The 23,405-nt window shown below is 47.5% G+C and overlaps 3 protein-coding genes across 4 annotated transcripts in view; 2 read left to right on the top strand and 1 right to left on the bottom strand.

The window, feature by feature from the left end:
* Positions 1-5,244, top strand: part of arhgap27l (Rho GTPase activating protein 27, like) — a 34,385-nt gene extending 29,141 nt beyond the window's left edge. The window contains exons 13-20 of the mRNA XM_035397695.1: positions 292-390; positions 693-774; positions 1,357-1,482; positions 2,222-2,320; positions 2,658-2,735; positions 3,176-3,310; positions 3,818-3,923; positions 4,036-5,244. Coding sequence (XP_035253586.1) covers positions 292-390; positions 693-774; positions 1,357-1,482; positions 2,222-2,320; positions 2,658-2,735; positions 3,176-3,310; positions 3,818-3,923; positions 4,036-4,213 — 903 coding nt within the window. The 3' untranslated portion in view covers positions 4,214-5,244. The remainder of the gene's footprint in view (positions 1-291; positions 391-692; positions 775-1,356; positions 1,483-2,221; positions 2,321-2,657; positions 2,736-3,175; positions 3,311-3,817; positions 3,924-4,035) is intronic.
* Positions 5,245-6,739: 1,495 nt separating this feature from the next.
* On the top strand, positions 6,740-8,495 carry LOC118216493 (cytochrome c oxidase assembly factor 3 homolog, mitochondrial). The gene is made up of 2 exons (XM_035397693.1): positions 6,740-6,950; positions 7,761-8,495. Exons 1-2 carry the CDS (start codon positions 6,755-6,757, stop codon positions 7,862-7,864), a joined length of 300 nt encoding a protein of 99 aa, XP_035253584.1. The 5' UTR covers positions 6,740-6,754; the 3' UTR covers positions 7,865-8,495.
* A 596-nt stretch (positions 8,496-9,091) lies between these two features.
* The window catches only part of wnk4b (WNK lysine deficient protein kinase 4b), a 50,920-nt gene continuing 36,606 nt past the window's right edge, over positions 9,092-23,405 (bottom strand). The window contains exons 8-20 of one of the 2 annotated variants that reach the window (XM_035397691.1): positions 22,458-22,648; positions 22,064-22,137; positions 20,328-20,463; positions 19,771-19,887; positions 18,156-18,326; positions 16,848-16,902; positions 16,028-16,159; positions 14,789-15,522; positions 14,359-14,461; positions 13,244-13,718; positions 12,518-12,765; positions 11,645-11,736; positions 9,092-11,497 (exon numbers count right to left, since the gene is read on the bottom strand). In XM_035397691.1, coding sequence (XP_035253582.1) covers positions 11,495-11,497; positions 11,645-11,736; positions 12,518-12,765; positions 13,244-13,718; positions 14,359-14,461; positions 14,789-15,522; positions 16,028-16,159; positions 16,848-16,902; positions 18,156-18,326; positions 19,771-19,887; positions 20,328-20,463; positions 22,064-22,137; positions 22,458-22,648 — 2,531 coding nt within the window. In that variant the 3' untranslated portion in view covers positions 9,092-11,494. The remainder of the gene's footprint in view (positions 11,498-11,644; positions 11,737-12,517; positions 12,766-13,243; positions 13,719-14,358; positions 14,462-14,788; positions 15,523-16,027; positions 16,160-16,847; positions 16,903-18,155; positions 18,327-19,770; positions 19,888-20,327; positions 20,464-22,063; positions 22,138-22,457; positions 22,649-23,405) is intronic. The other variant, XM_035397692.1, reaches the window with a different exon arrangement.

Here is a 23,405-nt window from a genome sequence, read left to right as displayed (position 1 = left end):
CTGATATCCCCCCTCCTGTGTACCGCTCTGATATCCCCCTCCTGTGTAGTGCTCTGATATCTCCCTCTAGTGTAGCGCTATGATATCCCCCTCCTGTGTAGCGCTCTGATATCCCCCTCCAGTGTAGCGCTCTGATATCCCTCCTCCAGTGTAGCGCTCTGATATCCCCCTCTAGTGTAGCGCTCTGATATCCCTCCTCCAGTGTAGCGCTCTGATATCCCCCTCTAGTGTAGCGCTCTGATATCCCCCCTCCAGTGTAGTGCTCTGATATCCCCTTACATCTTCCGGCAGTTGAAAACGCGCCATGGGTCGGAGTATCTGGTGCAGTACGACACAGAGAGCATCATCAACGACTGGCACAAAGTGATCGTGGAAACCATCCGTCAGCTGGTGAGTGGCGGGTAGGGGTGCAGCCCGGAGCATACTCCCCAGCACCTCCACCCTGTAGTGTGTGTGGTAGTGTGTCATAGGGGTTACTCAGAGGTGCCAGGTTCAAATACCCCCATTGAACAGGGAACTTGAACTGAATTGACTTGAGTAAATATCAAGGATATGTAATTGGTAATCTGTGTAAATTGCTCTGGATAGGAGAGTCTGATAAATAATAATAATAATAATAATAATAATAATGGTGATGATGATGATGACTGGGACTGTATGTTAATGGACCTTCTATGTTTATTCTACCACAGGATCATGAGCATCACTCTGAGGAAGAGAATGATGAGGAAGAGAAGTCCCCCAGTCCCACAGACGACAAGGAAAAGAGGAGAGGTACGTATTACTGACTAACTGGACACAAAGAATATTTTCATCTCCTGTCCAGTTCAGGTCTTTCTTTTTTTTTTTTTGCTCAGTGAAGTCAGGGTCACATTAACAGTCCAGAGTTTCCCCTTTGCCTCAATATTCAGGTGCTTTCTTTGACCTTCGGTAACCTAGTTACATTCAGAAGTGCAGACAAGGTCAGCCACATCCCCTTTCGGGGCAGCTTAAATTCTCATGTACACCTATTTCATTTAAGTGGGTCTTTTGTGAAAGAAAAAGAAGCTCACTCTTTCTCTGCTAATAATCAAGTTCACGTTTTGGTCTTGGACCTTTTTCCAAAACTTGAAACGATGGTACACTGGGTCCCTTTTACAGGGTAACCCTTCAATTGGCCAATTAATCCCACCTTGTGCACACCCAAATAACATTTACGCTATGACAATTAATTTCAAGTCAATCTATGTGAATTCCCATGAGCAAATAAAGTTGGGTCTGAATATTCATAAGATCCATTCAGTTTAACCCTTTCAGCTTTAGTGCCCCCCCAAGGCGTTGGGCGGTGCAGTGATGGTGTCCCTCTGTCCCGCGCAGCCAACAGGCCCAGCACATCGAGTAACAGCGGGGAGACCGATCAGGGGAGGGTGCGCACCAAACTACGCAAGTTCCTCCAGAGGAGGCCCACACTGCAGTCCGTCAAGGAGAAAGGCTACATCCGGGGTGAGGACACTGTGGTGACCCAGACGTCTTCCACCGACTAATTTAGACTTTTACACAAGATAACTGTGACGTTACATTCTCCATGTGCTAAACCAGGTACTATTTATCGCATGTAAGTGGAGTTCCGCACAATGTCTCACTTAGAAATGCGCTTCATTAATTATACATAGAACATTTCGGTCATCTTGACCTTTGTCAGGAGTTGCCTGTTGCGTGTCTAATTGCGTGTCTTATGTGATAGTGATTCTCTTCTGATGCACCAGTTGCAGTAGTGTATAGAAGTGTTTTTTTTTTAGCAGGTGCTATTTAGGAAACAATGTATTTACAGGTATTTACAGACTTTACATGTCGATGCCTTGATAATGAAATAGCTAGTATTTATTATTCTGTCTCTAGTGGGAGGTGTGCTGACACTGTACAGCTACAGACCTGAGTCAAAATTCTAAACAATAAATTCTGAATTCTATCTAAATAATGCTTCTTCTCAGTGTTCAGAGGGCAAGAGTATGTCTCTGGCAGGCCAGATTTGGCTGCATGGAGGCAATTCGAAATGGTTCTGCTTAGCTGTATAGCCCTTTAATGACCCCTACATTACATAAAATCTTTTAATATCAATTCAGCAGACGTGAGTGTATTCAAATGGGCTGACAAGAGCAGCTGTAAAACAGAAAGAGATGTTTAACCCCTCAGACAGAAGCGCTAGAATCAGCTGTGCAGTTAGTCTATGGTCATTCTCCAGATAACGTGTTTGGCTGCAACCTGGACGTTCTGTGCAGTCGGGAGAACACCGCCATCCCGCGCTTTGTTGAGAAGTGCATCAAGGCCGTGGAGAGACGAGGTGGGCTGTTTCTATACCTTTTTCTTAGCATTGTGACTTTATGCATATGATACTATTGAGGACCACCTCCCTGAAAATCTTAAGGAAAAAGTGCCTTTTAAACCATGTACTCTGTAACTAAACAGTTCAAATTGATTATTGATTTGTATTTCCTCTACAAATTTCAACATTAATGTGAGACTACTTTGCTTTATTTCTGCAAGCTGTTGCCAACGTGAGTCGATTAAAATACGCTCTCGGTGTCTCAGTCATCCTCTGTACTGTTTCGCTAAGCCGTCCTCGTGGGCTCTGATGGGCATTGACTCATTTATCCGTCTCTCGCGCGTGGAACGAGCAGGCCTGAGTGTCGATGGGATCTACAGAGTGAGCGGAAACCTGGCCACCATACAAAAGCTGCGTCACAAAGCGGATCACGGTACGAGCCTCTCAGCGTGCGCCTTACAGCTAATTACAGCATATTTTAATCAACTAATAACAGATTTGCAATGCTTTTGACTAGTGATGGCAGAGTGGGAGACCTATGCTGAGCTGTCAGTGACTTGTCTCAACCAATGAAAATGTTTTGCTTTCCACAGGAAAGACTCAGTGATTGGCTCACATCAATACTGACATCATATTGTAGTCCTGCCCGTTTTTAGGTTCAGGAAAACCTTGGTCTTCCATCCCTTCTTTTGACGCAATAACCTTAGTGTTGTGTTGTTGCACTGCTTCCATGTACTCTTAAGAGCTCTTTGACCTTTGACCTTTGACCCATGAGCTAGGAAATGCTTTATGAATGAAAGCCGCAGAGAGCAGATGGTTAGACTCGGTGAACGTGTCTCAGTGTTCTTCTGCCCCCCCGTCCCCGTCCCTCAGAAGAGAACCTGGACCTGGATGACGGACAGTGGGAGGAGATCCACGTGGTAACGGGAGCGCTGAAGCTCTTCCTCAGAGAGCTTCCCGAGCCTCTCTTCCCCTACAGCTTCTTCGACCGCTTCATCGCTGCCATCAGTAAGCGGCTCCTCCCCTACCCTATTACTGGTAGCATCATGTCCAGCAATAAGTAGCCTTCAGCATCATGTCCAACAATAAGTAGCCTCCAGTTGGGTCATGCTGTTAAGACGGTAGTTCTGAAGGCAAAAGTGTGAGCAACTGGGTGTTTGAGTCCCAGCCACGCCATTGTTTGTCCAGAGGTCCACAATAGCGAGGCAACTATTGGCCCAGCCTTGAAGGGGGTTTTATAGGCGTGTACTATGTAATGCAATGTTTCACCTGTACTATAAGCTCAAATGCTGTAAGCATTATGTTCCACCTGTACTATAAGCTCCAATAATGTGAGCATAATATTCCACTTGTACAATAAGCTCCAGCATTGTTAGCATCACATTTGATTGGTACTATAAGACCCATTGCTGGTGGCCTCATGGCCCATATATATAAATATATATGAACTGAATTGAATTGAGAAATGGTCAATTGATTTTTTGCCCCCTTGTGCCTTTTTATTTTCTTGTGTAGAAGTCCCTGATAAAAGACAGAAGGTGTCTTTCATTCAGGACCTGGTTAAGATTCTCCCACTGCCGAATCTAGAAACTATGAAGGCCCTTTTCAAACATTTACGCAAGTGAGTACGTCCTCCCTGCCCGACTCCTCCCCCGCTACAGAGGAGGCCCATCCCATCAGCGCTCTCGTCCAGAACGGTCACATGATCTCACAAACCCTTGTCCTTTCCGCAGGGTCATCGAGCATCACGAGGAGAACCGCATGTCGGAGCAGAGCGTGGCCATCGTCTTCGGCCCCACGCTGCTCCGGCCCGAGACCGAGTCGTCCAACATGACCATGCACATGGTCTTCCAGAGCCAAATCGTGGAGCTTATTCTTCATGAGTATGATCAGATCTTCGGCCCGAACTGAGACTCTGGAATCGTTCTGGGGACAGGGGACAGGGGACATGGGACGGGACAGGGGACAAGGGGACACAGGCTAAAACATTGGACAGTGTGGCTGGGTGGGGACTGCCGGGGTGGGGACCATTTTTATTTTCAGGCCTGTTTAAATTGGTGGGGTTTTTTTGTCTGATGTGTGAATCTCCATCTGACAGTCCGTAGGCCCTCTATTCAATCTCTAATCCCTCTCTTCTTCCACTTTTCATTTCCCTATCTATCTGCTTTGGTACTCCTAATCTTCTCACTTCCTGTCAAGAGATTAGGATAAAGAAGGTTGTTAGCACTAGTAAAACTGTCTGGACCAAAATGAGATTTTTTTATTGTTGTCATTTTTGGCCACACATCAACAAGCTGTGCTAACCAAATGCCTTGATGTTATTAGATGCGTACATGAAGCCTGGGGTAACCTAATCGTTTGATGATATTTGATACGTGCTGATTTTGTGGCATATACGTGCTGTTCAGAGCAATGCCATTGTCTAGATTTCATTGGGATTCCTTTATAGGCCACATTCAACCTTGGGAAGGTTTATGAAATATGGATTTTGCTGCAGAGTTGCTGTATTTTACAAAACATTGTAATGATGCTTTGTTTAAAATGCCTTCAAAGGTATGTTACTTTAATATAAAAAGGGAAATACTGTACAAAAGAATAGCCACTGTCATTGCCTGAATGTGAAAGGGATGGTTAATTGCTTAATGTGTATTGTACAACTTTTCTAAACATTTAAAGTGGGGAAAAATATCATTAATGTAGCTACTTTATATTGAAAAGGCACAGTACAATTAGAAAAGTATATATGTTATAAATGATGGTCCATACTTTAAATGACAGATGGTTACACTCAACAGTTTGTTAGCGTTATTGCTATGTGAAAACTGGATGATACAAAAGTGTTAAATCTAAGGTCTTTTTGGAAAATTTGATGGACATTGTACATACATAAGAGAAGATTTGCCCTACAAATGTTCTTTTAATAAAAAAATAACTTAATTTTTGTTCCCAGTTGCCCTGGAATTTTTTCGTGGAAAATGCATGTTTTGTGTTCATCTTCATGTACTGTATGCTGTCCTTAAGTCTCCACCAGAGACATGTTCACCTCATCCAAAAAAATACCTCTTTCAGTGGAGAGACGGGGAAAACTTGTTCAGTATCAGTTTCCAAAGAACATGTGTGATATAGGCCTAGCCTACGAGAGCAGCAAACACTGGCCTACCTGACCCAAACTGTACATGGACCAACGTATCATTCACTGTCAATCACAGTTAATCCAACCCATAATTCTGTGCTCCTAAGGTAGGAAACATTTTTTAAAACTGCCGAAAAAATCTGTGGAAGGGAAAGTTAATTTAGTTATTTACATTGTGACTTTTAGGTGCGGCACGCCTGTGAAATGGAATTTGATTTAATGCTTGACGGTTATAATTACAGCTGGTTTTGATTTCGTAACGTCATTTGCCACGCCCAATTTAAAAACTTGATTGAGGTGAGAAATTGGAGAGTGAATGGAGTCGAGTTACAAGGAAGCATAAACCTAGTTGACATAGAAAGCGGTCGAATATACAATTAATAATGAACACTAAGGACCTACAGCCTTACAAATCTAGGCATGTTAGGCGTCCCAGAGACCGGGAACGGGCGAGGAAGATTAACAGAATTATCGGGGATTGGCACGAGATTGAGATGTGGTCTGATTAGAACTTCGAGTTGGACCGATGTCTTGGTGAGTGACCACGGAGCTGACACTAACGATGTACATAACAAGGGAAGCTAGAGGCCAAATCTTTTTTTTCATGTTGTAGGCCTATTTTAATACCTGTAGCGTTCAGAACTAGCAAGCTAGTCTACATGGTTGCCTGTTTATCAATACCACCGTAGTCGTGCCTGTCCTATCATTATTTTAAACCTAATAATTTAATCTACATTAGCCCAGCATTGCAGACCCCTAAAACTGAATTTTGCACTTTTTAAAGTTACTTTTTAACTGTGTAAAGCTACAGTTTTGCGTTACAATGTTGTGGAGGACATAAATGAATTGCAGGAGTATGCCATACGTCATGATTTAGTACATCAGCTTGTTGCCATGCCTCCTAGTTTGATTTAACATTACTCCCTAACCGAGCCTATGCTTGCTGTTTTAACTGGACTTAATGTGTTCATGGCTATGAATAACTGTTACATAATGAGGCTATTGTACCTTATCGGACCTGTGTTTTGTAGTTGTTCCAATGACCTTCAGTATTGTACATCGCTTTTGATAAAAGCGTCTGCCAAATAAATGTATTGTAATGCAGTATCATACGTCACGTTAAAAAATACAGTTTAGCTTCAGATATCCGGACGTGGTTTTCTTGATTTGGTTTCACGTCTAAAACAGTCAAGGTAGCACAATATGCGCTGGTTTGTCAGAACCGTCAGAACACGGACTTTACACGTGTGTACGTCAGGGTGTATATTCAGTTCTTGACTCGACCACCGGAGGTCGCTGTGGATAGTTCAAAATCAAATATGGCAGACAAGGAAGGGAAGCGTGTTGCCGAGTTCGCGTTCATGAATACCGCTGATCCAAAGAAGCCTCTGTCTGCTGCACAGAAAGAGTACATTCGCAGAGCGGATCTCGAACGGCTGAGGAACCACTCACAGAAACTTCGTGGTCGGAATGTCGCTACAGGACTACTCATTGGTGCTTTTGTGATGGGCATATGTATCCTTTGCTGTACCTTACAAATTCATGACTGGGAACTTGATTTACTTCTGCGCTCGATACACTATTACGAACAGAGGTCATTTGTGGCAATAATGATGAGTGAAAGCCACAGACTGTAAAAAAATAGGTGAAAGCCTCATGGTAGTGGCTCCAGATTGTATGTGTAGGCATTTTTATGGTGTGTTGTGATCACGTGACATCGCTTTAGTATCGTTCGTCTGGTTCTTCACTAGGCTATTGATTGGTGAACTCAAGGTCGCAACGTAGTGTAATTAGGCGATTAATAGGTGAGATATTTGGTTACTTGAAGTGGTGAAACCGTGAGTTGGGCTAATTAGCTACTGTATAATGCCTCGAGTGGTTAACATTAGCTTGCAAACTAGAAAAGTTTGCGATTTCAGATGAGCTAACTGACCAAAGCTTGCATTTTCGTTTTTACGTTGATAACAACAATGCTATCTAGTTCGACGAAATCAAAAGTTTCGTAGTCTGCACGCAGGGAATTTCTACTCACTCTTTTTACTTTCTTAGCAACAACAACTGTTTCAGAGGTGACTCTTGTGAAATATTAGGCTGAATGTAAGCCACATTCTGTTTCATATGGGAGGGGGAATCCCGAGTTACGTAGCCTCTTGCTTTGTGAACAAAGCATTTGTTCTGACGCCTTAACTTTACTGAAACTGACAGCCTTTCGACAGCCACACGTTTAGCGACGTCATGTACGGGTTATTTTCGATTTTATGTTGGACGTGATACAGGCCTCAGGTGCGATCCAAACTCGCTGTTGACCTTAACTGCACCTCTCAGTTGGCTACACCATTTATTCAGTGTCACAGGAGAGGATCATGGACGAGCTGGATGACGAGGCCAGGTTTGCCATGTCAAGGGGTCCCAGGACAGGAGCCAACTGAAACTCCGTCTGTGCAGAAAACCCAATCCTACTCTGAACTTTATTAGCCCCTGTCTATGAGGGCATTCTATGTAAGAGATGCACGTATTTGAAACGGACGATAGGTTTTTTTGCGGGGTGTTAGACCTGCCACTGGTAGGGTTCCTGAATGTGTCAGCTGACATCTCCCTTGTGTAAATTACTTCCTCAATTACTAAATTACTGCCTCCCAACGATGCCACGGCTGCTGTCCAAAGGCTTCTGCTGTGGAGAAATATGACTTTTCTCTGAGTGGTGCTATTTCTCCCCTGTAGTACTGTGTGTGGCAGATGTATGCACTGGAGGAGTGCATATGCTTCAGCTGCAGAGGTTCTCTCAGGGGAGTGGGTGGCGCAGTTTAGGTTGAATTTGGCAATACAATATTTGGGTGGAGGGGTTGTATTTTAAAAGTCATAGGGAAGATTTGTGTCATTTGGTCTTGTTGGATACAGTAGAAATAGCATCAAGCAATAGCAGTAACATCAATTGAGGTGAATATTGTGTATCAAAGTGCTTGGATAGCTTTAAAGAAAAATAAATCTATACTGTTCCTTTTATGAAACATGTAAATATCCTAGATTATGTTGTTCAAGGTCAGAACAATATTTAAATTATTGGTGATAAATGCAGGGCATATTCTACTAAAAATAAATTAGAAGTTAATTTACCACTTGTCTGGATGTTTTAAATGCAATTTTTTATATAGTAGCTGTCGCTGCAACAGTCATATTACTGGGATATGAGTGTTTATGAATGTTCGTTAAGTGCTTACTAAGCCTCAATGTAGTCATTATGTAGCTCTGTAACAGAGAGCGAATACCCCATGAGAGAAGAAAGGGAAACAGAACATCATGAACAGTATGATGACCGTGAGCACAGCACAAAAACAAGGACAGCATTCAGCATTAATAGTACAATGGATTAAGCTGTCATTTCACTGCCTACATTTACAAGTGCTGTGAATTCAGCTTGTATAATGTAATGTGTAACATTTATGTTAACTCTTAAAGTTCATATTCCTCAGCACTGCCTTTTTAATTAACACAGCCCCTTAAAAATATTTGGTCATTTAATTCTTAACTTATTTAGTTACTAACTAGTTGTGAATTGGTAAACTTGTTCATCTTGAGTGCGTAGACATTGTGAATGAATTCACTCCATCTCTGACTGAAGTACACAGACAGTTGAGGGGGGAAAAAGACACCATTAAATATTAAATTTCATCTGTATTTAGAGATATGATTCAGGAGATGAAAATACAATCACACTTTAAAGGGTAAAAAAAAAAAATTTGAAAGGCACGGGATCAGCATGGCAGTATGACATCATTGTGTTTCCTAGCAACACAGCTGACAACAATCAAACACAAAATTGAAGTCACAGACCTATGGCTAAATATATAATATATACTGTATTTTCAGTGTGTAAAAAGAATACAATCTCAAAGAAACATTTAATTTATACTACATTTTTTCCCTAATGTGTGTGCATACTGTAAGGCAACAGTTTACAATTCACAGCTTCCTTTACATATGTTTTCAGTTGACATATTAATACATTTTAATGTATAGGCACATTCACCGATTTCTCAAAGGGATTGTGTGTACCCTGTACTCAGCAGTCACCATATACAGACAAATTAAATCTGGCTGTCACCTACAGGTTCTTCTGTGGCAAAGTGCAATACCTCAGAAAGGCGTTCAATTTAGAAGGGAAATGACAACTTCCATCTTTAAATAACAGCGTAGGAGGAGAGCACACCTGCCATTATGAAGACAATTGTCTCCATTAAAGAGGTTTCTGAGGACCAAAAATCTGGGGAGGGAAAATCATTTTAGTAGGCTGTAACTGCAATGTACTGTAGATGGTCAAACTCTTGAGCAGGGAATGAAGTGACGCACACTATTCGAGCACAAAGCTGAGTTTTTTTTTTTTCCATTACATTTTCATTCCACCGACCCGTCGATTACAACACTGGTGAATATGTGTAACACTTCAAGTGGCAGTTGTAACTGAAGCGCAGTCGTACACGCTTTTTAAAATGGTTTGTCTTCAGGCCTATTGGTGTTTGTTTGGCTTCTCTGAGAGTATGAAGGACAGGGGAAGGCAATAAGTGGACGTGCTGTGGCATGGACTCAAAAGCCGTGGTTCTCTCCCGTCACCTGTGAATGGACAGATTCACAAAATGGCCGCCATGACCAGCACCGGTCTCCAGGCTTGCTGATTGAGATCATTGAACACTGAAGTCATGGCTAAAGTGCAGAGTGAAATTAAAGTGTTTTCCAGCTAATTAGGCCTAATCAAGATGATTTGCAAACGACTTCAAATGCAGTGTCAAATGTGGTTTCACTTAAGGTTTTTCATTTCGATTCTTGGGGTTTTTTATTTTACTAGTAGTTGCCCCAACAAAAGGAAAGGATATTGTTTGAAAGAATGCCTCACTGCATATTAAACTTTCAAACTGACCCTCAAAATGTCTCCTCCAAACATACGGTTGCAGATCTTTGAGACAAATGTCTCAAATGTTTTGAGACACATGCTGCTCAGTTTGCTAAATCACTCACTACATTTGTGTATCTTTGATATTTGGTTTTTAACATCATAAAAAAAATATGTACAGTTGTTAGTGATGTATGGTACAAAGGCTTTGGATATTTCAAAATAATTTCAAATTAATTACTGTTGTGTTTACAAGTGTCCCACATTTGGCCAGTGATGTAAGGTGCTTTAAATACCAGCTAGAACACTTGTCATAGGTGAGAATATGTACACATTACATACAACATGTCTTTTATTAAATATCTGTATTGCTGATGTGCCATTTCAGGTAACAGTGCCATAATTTTGGAACACACTGTAAGACTTGTTACTGACTTCCCTGTTGAACAGAACTCGATTCTTGATTCAGTAGCAGAAACATCTGAATGTACTGTGTTGCCGCTGCAGTAGAAAGCGTTCAGGAGTGTGCGGCTGGTAACAGCAGCAGTCTCGTCTGAGGAATGCAGTACACCGCCTCTCTCCCAGGGGGCACTGTAGCTGCAGCCGACGGGCAGACAGTCAACGGTGAATGATTAAGAAATGAGAGGCAAGCACACGACTGGGCTCGAGCCCGAGGGACTTGGACAGGAGCTCGGAATGGAGCAGCAGCGTGAACGTTCTAGAAAGAAGAGGAAAGCGCTCTCTCCTCGTGGTGAGTTCAGGAGCGAGGAAGAGGCGCTGTCGTTTACGAGGACGGCGTAAGAGAGGGATGACAGTCGCAACCTCGGCACCTGCCTTTGCGCTCCAAAAATGCCAACGGTATTTTAAACGTCTTCGCTGTCACCGACGGCGGGTTTCCTCAAGGCGCCGGCAGCGGTTGCCCGAGACTTCCGGCCGCGCGGCTTCTTGTGGAGAGCTGTGCGGGGCTGGCTCGCCCCTCGCCCCTCGCCCCTCTCCCCTCTCCCCTCTCCCCTCTCCCATGCACCGTTGGGACGGATCAGGAACCGCACGCTGCTGCTCAGCCGCCAGAGGAGAGAGGCTGCCAATGATGTAGCTTCCGTCAGGCCGATGGGGGGCGGAGCTTGTCACCGCTCTGATGAGGTAGTCCACAGAGACGCACCACCATTGGGTTTTCTCACTGGGGGAGGGAAAGAAACCAAAAGCAGAGGATTCATACTCGCAGACTAAAATATAACCAGCTATGAATCACTTGCATAAGTTATATTTTCTTGCCCCTAAAGACCGTCCATATGGTACAGTTCCAGGTCAAAGGTCAGTGGCTCACCATCCTGTAGTCCGGGGCAAAGGTCACCCCTTTGCTGGACCTCTCCTGAGAGCCACTGCTGCTGCCGCTGACAGAGTTTTTCCGCATGATGCCTGCAGGGCACACAAATGTTCCAGCCAGCCAATCAGAAGGCTTCACTTAGCACACAAATGTTCCAGCCAGCCAATCAGAAGGCTTCGCTCAGCACACAAACATTACAGCAAGCCAATCGAAAGGCTTGGGTCAGTGCACAAACGTTACAGCCTGCCAAGCAAAAGGCTTCTCTCAGCGCACAAACGTTACAGCCAGCCAGTCAGAAGGCTTTGCTCAGCGTTCTGGCATGAGAACAGGCAATATTCATGGGACACTGAATATTGCTTCAATGTACTCCGCAGCTCGGAAGGAACCTCACAGTAAGCGGTAAATGAGTCTAGATCTTTCTGCTGGACATGATGTGTAGTACACACGCAACCCTTGTTTATTCTGTGGCGTTCTTTGAGATCATTTGAAGTGAAAATGGATTTGAGGAAGGAGGAGGCTAATGATCGGTTGGCAGGGTAGTATAATGGTTAGGGCAGTTGGTTTGTAACTTAAAAGATAGCAGGTTCCAATGTAGGACACACTAGTATCTGTGTGCAAGGTGCAGGCTGCTGTCGTATATATATAACTGTGAGTGGATTCTGTGTGAAATAAAGCAAAAAAGCGAAAAGCTGTGCAAGGCACTCTGGATAACAGCATCAGCGAAATGCGTGTAATGTAAAAGGGGTGGAGCTACAGTGAGTTGTCAATTTCTGATTGGCTCTCCAAAGCAGAATATGACTTGGATCAGTGAAGTGAGTCATTGATAGCGCATGGCAGATCTGCACATTTTATGAAAACCTTATGAGAACTCACTTTCCAATCTCTGGTCGAAGTCAGCTGCTTGGTTACCTGTGGTTACCGGGGGCAGGATGTCCAGTCTCTGCAGGCTGTTTCGGCGGGAGGGGGGGTAGCCCCCGCTTTTGGACAGGCGTCTCTGGCGGCTGGACAGCATGGCGGCGGGGCACACGATGCCGGGAGGGGGAACCTTGCCCATCCTCGCGTACAGCTCCTCGATCTCCCGCTTCTGCGTGGCCTGGAGGGCCTGCACCTCCGACAGGTGCCTGAGGGAGACGGAGAGGGAGAATTCAGCTTTAGGTGGGAGTAATGCGCTGTCCCGGCTGACTGCGTAGAGCCCGGCTGACAACTCAGAGCCTGATTTAGTGAGACCTTCAGCGCATTCAAAGCCTTTTAGCACACAAAAAACCAGTAACGTGACCAATGATTGGTTATGGTATTTGTTTTCCTCCAATCATTGCTGGTGAAACGCTATATTGGAGCTGCCCCCAGTGAAACAGCAGACACCCACTGGTCATGTTGTCAATGAGAGATAGCGGTATGCCCTCTCTCCCGTCCTGCTGTAGTACTGTGTGGTCTGTATGGTCAAGTGCTTCAGAGGAGTGCAGCATGACGGCTACAGTGCCCCTGGTGGTGTGGAGGAGGCATAGCAGCAAATCGAGGCACAATTTGCAGTTCCAAATTATGAACAAAAAAGGATTTATTCTTTTCGAATTCTTTTAATGAGGGGCAGTGGCAACTCACCTCTCCCTGAGCTCCTGAAGCTCCTCCCACATCTCCTCATTCTCGCTCTCCTCATCGCTGCTCATGTAGGAGGTGCTTCTGGCGTAGGTCACCCACAGTGGGGCATTGACCTGCGGACTCCCCGTGCTGCCGTCCCAAAGCCGCGACTCCGAGGGCCCCGACTGGCCGCTGCAGTCGCTCCGCCCCTCCGCCTCCTCCCCAGGCTCCGCCCCCCTGGCCCCTCCCCGAGGGGGCGTGTCCCCCAGGTCCTGCAGCAGGCCGGCGGGGGGCTGTGTGGGCGGGGTGACCGTGCTGAAGCTGGCCTCCGATTCGCCCTGCTCCTCGGTGCTGCTCTCTCCGTCGCTGTCCCGGGGAGGGGAGCCGTTGGCTATGGGCGGGGCTGAGGGCGGGGCTGAGTCTGAACTGGGCGGGCCCGCTGGGATGTCCTTGGAGGGGGTGACCTGGAAACGCCCAACTGTGACAGTGGGCTTTTTCTCTGAAGAGAAGAGGGAGAAGACAGAAAGTGAGGGAGGAGCTTATGCTTTCTCTTACCATTCATTCATCTTAACTCTTAAACATTTAGTTATATTACCACAATCTGGAGGGAGGCACCTAGTCTACTTTCATGTGCACAGTTACTTTTTTTTTGGTATTTGGAGTAAGTCAGTTCTGACTGCTATCTGGTATGCTTTTTCTTCACAAAATCAGCATAGCGTTTGAATAACAACTGGCACTGCAGTACTAGATATATGCAGTAGGTGGCAGACTTCCCTTCGACTTCTCTAGACCAACCAAAGGTAATTACGGACAGGAGGTTAGTGAACTCTGATGATCCTGTCATTGAAGTAACCGCTTTATTAAATGCTCACATGCTATCAAGGATGAACCGATTACGCAAACAGGCAGGCAATCTGGCAATGCTTGCGTTTCTGCACACCATGTGAAAGAACGTGAAATAAATAAAATGGTAAATGGACTGCATTTATATAGCGCTTTTATCCAAAGCGCTTTACAATTGATGCCTCGCATTCACCAGAGCAATTAGGGGTTAGATGTCTTGCTCAGGGACACTTCGACATGCCCAGGGTGGGGGATCGAACCGGCAACCCCTCTGACTGCCAGACAACCGCTCTTACCTCCTGAGATTTTACCCTCACTGATAGGAGACAGTCTGTCCTTGCAGGTGGTGGCAGGGGGTTCGGACACCGCGGGCGGGAACAGCATTCTCGGGGAGGACACCTTCAGGGGAAAGAAACGCATTTCATTCATTTTTTTCACTCTTTTTCATCTTGTGCAAGTTATGCAAGTCAGGCCTTTGCCATTGATTAGCTGTCTTATCAACACCCAACAGGTAGCGGCGGTGACGTTATTTTCATGCGGCCTCTGTAGTTTGGATGTTTCCTGCTGCATCAGGTAAAATTAAAGAGAAAAAGATGAGAAGAAATGCAGTGCACCACCTGGTGGCGATGGCCGTTATTGCATGCTGTATTTACGACTGCGGTGCACGGCCCAGCCCTGAGTGAGCTGTAGCGGGTAGCGGGTTATACAGGCCCTGCCCTCTCTCACCGTGCTGTATGGGCTGACTGGCGCTGAGGAAGACGAGGTGCTGGAGCTCTCGGCCTGGTCGAGGATGGAGAAGGAGGCAGGCGGGTCCTGCTGGGAGCCGGGCTGAGCCAGGGGAGGGGGGCCAGCGTCTGCGGCGCCATCCTGCGGAGGCATGGGGGTTGCCTGAGCCTGCGCCACGGGCACCCCGGAGGGGGCGGGATACGGGTAGAGGTCGCGGTACGGGCCCGGGACGGCCCCGCCCATAGGCTGGGTCTGCTGGCCGAACAGGGGGGCGTAGCCCGCGAGGGAGGGCATGCCCTGCGCCAGCGGGCCGGGCATGGAGGTCGGCGGCATGAAGGACTGCGCCACGCTCATGGCCAGCGTGAGCACGTTGGCGAGGGAGAACATGGGCTGGGTGTGGGCCGGCCACATCCCAGGGTGCTGCTGCTGCTGCTGCAGGCTCGGGGGCGATGCGGGCGACCCCTCCCCGCCCGGGCTCGACACCTCCCCCTGGTGGAGGGAGCCGGATGAGGAGGAAGGCGAGGAGGAGGGGGGGGTGAAGTTGGGGTTGCTCGATACGTGGGTGAGCGGCTGCTTTAGGCCGTAAGGGAAGGGGAACTGCCTGCTCTGCAGGTAGGGGGGCGTGGCGTACTGCGAGGGGTGGGGCATCTGGCCGAGAGGGAGCAAGGAGGCGGGCTCAGAGGCTGGCACCTGCGGGTACTGGGCGGAGGGGGGCTGGTAGGATTGGGAAGAGCCTGAAAGACACAGAGGGCACCTTCTCAAATACGTACTTTGAAGAGTGGGCTTTTTGGAATGTTTTTAAAAAATTCTAATTCAGGGTTCTAGAAATCCATTGCTTTCAATGGAGATTGTTACATCAGCATTAGAATGTTCAGCTACAAACATTCTGATCACCTATTTGTGACCTCACACCTGAAAGGATTAACAGATGCCAGCAAAAGAGGAAATGCAATGACAGAAAAATTTACAGCGTAAATTACATTACATTACATTACTGGCATTTAGCAGACTCTCTTATCCAGAGTAGTATGTAGCCCAATGACAGGTAAGTAGAAACTTGATTGGCTCATGGCAGCTATGTTGTACATTGTAAATGGGCAGCTAATAACAAACACTGGGTATTCAGGCTAGTAAAATGTATAAAGAAAGATTCTTAGAATAGCTGTAATTCGATTGGGTCCTGGCTGCCATTTTGTTTCGCTGCATGGGGAACAGGCTCCGCCCACAGACGCAGCTTACCTGAGGTGGTGTGGAAGGACTGGGAGCGGAGGGGCCGTGTGAGCGGGCCCCCATCCTGGTCGATGTAGAAGGCCCCGCCCAGCCCAGGGGAGGAGCCACATGCGGCGGGGACGGTGCTGGAGTGGCTGAAATCTGCAGAAACAGACGCGCAGCGACACCCAGTCCGCCGCACCAGAGAGACAGATAAGAGCACGGAGGGGACAGCCAGCTCTTTGATCTATTCCAGGCAAAATATTTTCACACTCTGATAAAGCCAATCGTCATGGTTACTGCTTCAGTAGATTGTGGGCCGTGAGAGGGTTGAACCTCCTGAGACCCGGCAGAAAAAAAGTTTTAAGTATTTCAATTTTTTTGCATAATACACACGTGTCTTGGATGACAAAAGCATATTACAGTGAAAATGTTTTCAAAAATATTAGAATTTTATTGAATCTCATGTAGGTTACATCCATCCATCCATTATCTAACACACTTATTCCTGGCCTGGGTCAAGGGGGGAGGGAGGGGCTGGAGCCTATCCCAGCATGCATTGGGCGAAAGGCAGGAATACACTCTGGACAGGCCGCCAATCCATTGTAGAGCCCACACAGCACTCACTCGCACACTCATACCTACGGGCAGCTTTGAGCCCGTGTAGGTTTCAGCACAGGAGAACATTGTGACTCATATTCTACAGACACTCATGTCCCCTTCAAGGGACATAACTGAGTCGCTGGGTCTCAGGAGGTTAAGATGAGTGATGAGCTACATGTAGGGAAAATGGCTGTGTGCTGCACCCATTCCGCTCGACGGTCATGGAGGGAGAAGGCGCCTTGCTTACCGGGCAGCGATGAGGAAGAATGACTCCGGGGCAGGGACTGCGTGTGCAGGTTGGGCTGGAAGTCAAACACAGAAACACACGCCATTGGCTTATTTCCTGTCAGTCAGCTGTTGCCATGACGCTGCTGTGAGTCTTCTTTCAACTGTCATTTCTGGACATTAAGGCACTTGGAATCCAGACCTCCTGTTATTTATCAATCAAAGGTTTAAAAGATGTCACCCCTGTAGCTCACAGAGATTCATTTAAAAAGGTTTATATCTGTAAAAAAAGGTAACTATAAAAATATATAAACTGTAATTGTGTAATATAATATCAGGTTCCAAGTTTCTTGCATTGTATTGGTCCAAACTCTGTATTACTAGCACCTCACTTGACCTCTCTTTATCGTTTATTACCACAGTGAGGTGAAGCTTCTTACAAAACGTTGCTTCCCAACACAGTATCCAATCAGTCTCTGGGCACTAAATATACTAGCCTTAGACTCTGAACTCGCACTCCAATCCGCTTCCTTCCCGCACTGCAATTTTCCCTAATAGGTAACCCTTTAATCCAGTTCAATGGCCTGCAATATCAGCCTTTTAGAGCTGCGAGTTGAGTCGGTTCCTTATGGCGTGCAGTAATCTGATGGCAAAGCCTCGCTGCCCATTCTTATGATTCTAAAGTCTTTCCGCTTGGAATGATGTGTCCCCATGTGACCCACACAAACCCACTGCGGGGGAAGTGGAGCTGTAACGAGGGTACATGTCCGCGGGGAGCTAGCCACACACTGAGGCGGCCATTAAAGGGCACTTTTTTGGGGGTAGAGGTCTCCCAGCATATTTGACTGTAATTGACAATGTAAGGGCCTTTTGTCTTTGTTGTGAACCCAGCCAGTGCTTTGGCATGTCGATATTTTATTTAGGGAACTATTCTGGGTACGTTTGTGGTGAAGTTCTTTTCAGGGGACAGTGCTGTTCCCTCAATCACCTGTTGTGGTGATGTAATTATAAAGGGGCGATACGGTGTCTGTGTTTGTGTGTGGTGATTTATTCATTTTTGCTGGTATGTTTGTGTTATATACTGCATACCAACAGAGGCAACATTTACAATCCCAGGCAGGAGTTCCATGTGTGGCTGAGGGGGAGGGAGAGTGGGGGGGTATGGAGGGTGGGGGGGGGGGGGGTTAGGATTGAACCCAAGGGCCCTGACTGACAGGGGCCCTGAAAACATTGTGCTGTAATTGTGCAGGGATGGGGTGGCCTGGGGCAGTTGTGGCCCAATGTGAGATCTTTTCATGGGGCCAAAAATCACTGGCGGTTCGAGACTCACCTGTGAGGCGGACAGAGACCCCGCCCCACCGAGGTAGGGCAGGCGGAGGGCCCCCGCGGGGCGCGTCTGCTCCTGCGGCTCCTTCATCAGGGCCTCCGCCCGCTGGATGATGTCACACATGCGGTGGAGGAAGCCCTCCTGCTCCGACGGCAGGATGAACTCCTTGTGCACCTGGAGGGTCGGGGGTCATGGGGGGGTCACACACGAGACACGCACAGGTGACCCAGAGCTCAGCGCAGACACGCACAGACGACAGCGTTCGCACGCATACGCGGGCGAAAGAGAGCGCGACGAGGCGAACACGCGGATGCATGTTGAGGCGCGCGAGTGTAGCGGAGGCTAGCGTGGATGAACGATGAAAGAAGGATCTCACAGAAACAAAGGCGGAATCCACACACACAGGCGGGCGTGCAGATACACCCGAGTGTGTGTGTGAATGCTCTGACACACACAGCTGTGGACAGGATGGGCACCGGTAAGCAAAGACATGTCATGTACACACGCATATGTACAGCAGCACAGATACACCCAGAGGAGAGAGGAAAACAAGGAGTGTGTTTGTGCGCATGTGCGTGCATGCGCGTGTGCGTGTATACACGCACACACAAACACGCACACACACACATGGGACACAATACAGGCCCTGTCAGTACATTTTCACTCTTGTTGATGCACTGCATGTATAACGCTGGGGAGTAAGACTCTGCCATGATTGTCCTGATACCTGGAGAGTGAGCCATATGACCTCAGACACAGAGCAGTTACGCAGGTACACAAAGCTGCCGCATATGAGCGCATGCAACACCCACATCCAAGAGTCAGCGCAGGCCAAACCCTGTGCGCAAAAGTGCTTACGAAGCGGAAAAAAAGCCTGGCAGCCTAGGCAACAGGTCCAGGTCAGATGCATGGTTTAAATACTTTAACTCTGGTACTTTGACTTCAGGTGCTTGAAACGGTCCTGCCTGTTCCACGAGAATTTTAAATGAAATGTGTGTGTGTGTGTGTGTGTGTGTGTATAAACATACACACACTATGGCCCTGTTAGGTTGCAGTACGTGCAAATGATCACAGTTTGTCAAATCAGTATGTATATCAGGTCATGGGACTACGTGTGGCAGCCTGTGCAGTCCCTAAGAGCTCTGCTTATCTGTCCCCTGTGCAGCTCATCTCCTCTTTCCACCCCCACCCCCTCCACCCCCCCCAGAGGGCTTCACCGTCACGTAACACCCTTCGCGTGTAAGGCTCCTTCGGGGCGTTATCTCACTGTCCCCATCACCCCCCCCCCCCCCGCCCCGTCCCTCCCCCACCGTGGGTATGTTCAAACTGGCAAATCTGTCAACACAGACGCAACCACAGAATGTCAGTGAATATTGACGAAGGGCTTGAGTTATGAAAAGTGCCTTCTGAACTGACCCTCGAAATACACACACACACACACACACACACACACAGACACATGCACACAGATACACATGCATATGCATAGACATACATGCGTACAATAAAGCGATACGTCTTCCCGGGCTGAAGTGTTCGTTAACGGCGAACCCCAGCGCGGTTCTGCAGCGCTCCTGCGCTCTGTGCAGAGGGGTGACGCGCTCGGAGCGGAACTCACCATGACCGCAGCGATGTCGTCTGGGTTGTCTCCGTCCAGGTCAAACTTGAACGTCACCATCTTGTTGTTGTGCGTCTGCAGCTTGCACTCCACCACGCGGTCCACTTTATCAGAGAGCTGCAGGCGGGAAAGGACGGGCTGTTCGTCAAAAGCAGTACAGCTTCAGGGGGAAAGGAACTGTGTGTGTGTGCCTGCGTGTGCGTGAACGTGTGTCTGTAGGGCGGCAGTGTATAATGGGTAAGGAGCTGGACTTGTAACCTATAGGTCACAGGTTTGACTGTTGTGATGTATGAAATATGAAATGCTTATTTTAATAAGGAGCAAGTTGCAGTAAATGCATTCACTCACTGAGTGGGTTGTGGACTCAAAGCCTGGTTACCTATGCCCACCCTGAAGAACACAACAAACCAGCTTAGTTGCGATTGTATGGGGGCTACCACTAGGGGGAGCCCTGGCTCCACAGGCTAATTGTAAGAGCAGGCCACACAGAAGGGCTGACAGTGATGACTTGGCTGTGGTGCAAGGAATGCTGGGAAATGGAGTGATGGGGTCCCTACCCCGGTGATGCGCAGCCGCGATCGGGCCCTCCTCCTGAACAGCTTTCCAGGGGCACGCTTGGCAGAACTCACAGAGCTCTTCTCTGATAGGCCCTCGTTCCCATCACTCAGTCCTGACGTCACGTCCGAGGCGTAGCTGTACGAACGAGATCGATCGCATGCTGTTTTTTTGTTCATCCTTTGAAGTCAATGGGAGGCATTCACCAGCTGTAATTCATGAGCTGTGAACGGGCACTTGATTTATAACTCCCAGCAACACAACAGACCCCCGCCCCCCCCCACCCCACCCCCCTGGTCACCTTATGAGCCTTCAAAGCCCGTACAGGTGCACAATGACTAACAGGACCACAGTTTTCAAATGGCAATTTCCCCAGCCCACACAGAGGAAGTGGGTGCAGCGTTTTGTTGGAGGGTTCACTGACCGCAGGTAGGTTACGCAACCACATAATTATTTCAGATTAGTTTTGTTTTTACCAACAAAACAAACAGCTTTTCCGTATGGACGTGTATACATCTGGGCTATGAATGCTTCCGCATCTACAGTATGGACACATACCGTACCTTTAGAATAAGGCATTGAAGTACCAATTCAGTTTCATTACAGGCATTTAGCAGACGCTCTTATCCACATCTGTTGTGCTCATAAGTAGATGAAATGGGGGGGGGGGGGGGGGGGGGGGGGGGGGGCGGAGGTAAACATAAATGATTTCAAAAACATGATTATGGCCATAATTGGCTGGATCACATGCATGAAAACTGAAAACGAAAAGCACGACCTTTCTCGATGACGCACCACGGGTGCATTCTAAGAGATGCTATGGAGACGAGCACTCAGACAAGCGTCCGTCTGCTGACAGACGGAGCGGAGGACCAGCGCAGCCACGCGGGCTACGAGCACCGATAATGAAACGCACCGATCGCTTTGGCTTTTAGCAGCAAAGGCGCGGCGTCCCCCATCCCCTGCACTCAGGACGGCCGTTAACATTTACAGCCAAATGGGGAGACCCCTCCGGTGGACCGGAAGATGGTTCCCGCACACTGGGAGGCGGAGGAAGGGGGGGGTGCGGCGGCGCTGCTTGGGTAATGTGTGTAGACGCAGAGCCCATCTGCTCCATCTGCATGTTTCCTGGGGAAAGATGATGTGCTGTGTGGTCCCATCATCCCCGCGCTGCCAGTAACTGAAATACGAGGCAGAGCGGCTAGCCGTCGAGCTGCACATTAGCTTGAAGAAGCACTCAGTGCTCTTCCTATTACAGAAGAGCCCACGCTTTTTCATCATATTTTTTTCCTGAACATTTGCCACTTTAATTTTTCATAATGGCTCTCATAAACAAAGTACCTTTGCTAATGCAAATCTGGCCCAAGCTAAGGCCAAAGTATGGAGTCCTCCACTGTTAGGCAGGAAGCAAAATATTTACCAGCACAATCAATCCAATCGCCCCGTTCTCTGTAATTACATGTACTTGCATAACTAAGGGCTGTGTAACCCAGGCACACCAGCTGAAAGCTTTTCCCTTAAAAGACTGCAGTACCAGTACATTAATACATTTGACACGTTAAAGAACTCAACATGCACCATGGATATGTTATGCATAAAAATATATAAACCAAATGCAAATGTTTAGGCTCAGGCATTGTGAATCTGTGAATAAGCATAACTTACATGAAAATGAATCCGTTTTTGAAAGAGTGTGCGTTTTGTGTGTGCGGTAATGTGGCGCAAGGTCAAAGGTTACCTGTCCACAGGAGAGGAGAAGCCGCTGGCTGAGCCAGATTGGGCGCGATCAGTATTGTTGGACACAGCGATGCTCTGCAGTGAACATAGTGAGGGAAAGGTGAGGGGCACATAGCGTAGCATGCTAGCTATAATGCACAGACTTGATGAAGACACTCCCTGACGGAAACAGAAGCAGCAATATACTGTGAGGATATGGGGATGTTGGTATAATACATTTTATCTGACTACATTGCAGCATGTTCCAGTTCTATAAGGGATAATCATAGTAACAGTGGCAATAATGGGCATTTTCAAGAATTTGTCAACATCTGTACTGGGGAGGGTGAGGTGGGGTGGGGTGGGGTGGGGTGGGGGGGGGTGTAACCCACTGTTGTGGCAAATGCGCTACCCACCGAGGGAAATCGGAGAGCCGGGATCGGAGGGGCCAGGGTGGGCGGAGCCTCGCTCAGCGACGCCTCAGAGGGCGGAGCTTCAGCAGGTGGAGCAGAGCTGGCATTGGCGGGGTTGGCCGGGGCGGGAGGCGGTCCCTCCGAGGGGTCCTGTACCCCAGAGGAGCTCAAATAGCCGTCTGTCTCGCAGTCAGCTGTCGAGGAAAAAAACAAAAACGTAGAGATGGAGATGTCCATTAACACGCACTCAGGGTGGGACGGGTGGACGGGTGGACGGGCGATCTCAGAGCAGGGATTAGCGGGGTCCCGGGGTAACCATAACAAACGAGCCGCTGGACAAGAATGGAACAGGGTGAACCCACAATAAGTGCTACTGCGGTAAAAGAAGCCCGCGCTGTCCAAAATGGGTAGGTACAAGCACCACTTGTACTTTCCAAAATCCTCCGATGACATTTCTATACAGTATTAAAAAAAACAGCGTGCACGTGTGAGTGCCCAACCCCCGCTGCTGACGCTGAATAATTAATCCCCTCTGCTTTGAGTTTCACCACAGCCACTCTCATGTCCATCCCATCCGTCCATTATCTATACCCGCTTATCGTGGTTGGGGGGTGGGGGCCTATCCCAGCGTGCATTGGGCCTAACAAAGCGCACCTCGTTCAACAGCTAGAGATCTTGTTCAGCTGCTAATTAGTAGAATCGGGTGTGCCAAATTAGAGTAGAAATGAAAACCTACAGGACGGTAGATCTCCAGGAACAGCGATGGGAACCACTGATCTAAAGATTTTGAATAGAATCTCAAAAATAGAAATTCAAGATTTTTTTTATTTGAATGAGTACGTCTATACTACTACACTGAAAAGAAACCTGTTAAGGTGACTGGAAATGTAAGTCAACAAGCTAGTTAAAATACTTCAGCTTTTCAATCGTGACAGAAATCAATACTTTTAG

The sequence above is a fragment of the Anguilla anguilla genome, chromosome 17 (genome assembly GCF_013347855.1).
Source record: "Anguilla anguilla isolate fAngAng1 chromosome 17, fAngAng1.pri, whole genome shotgun sequence".
Taxonomy (NCBI): Eukaryota; Metazoa; Chordata; class Actinopteri; order Anguilliformes; family Anguillidae; genus Anguilla; species Anguilla anguilla.
This window is presented reverse-complemented; position numbering and strand designations above follow the sequence as displayed.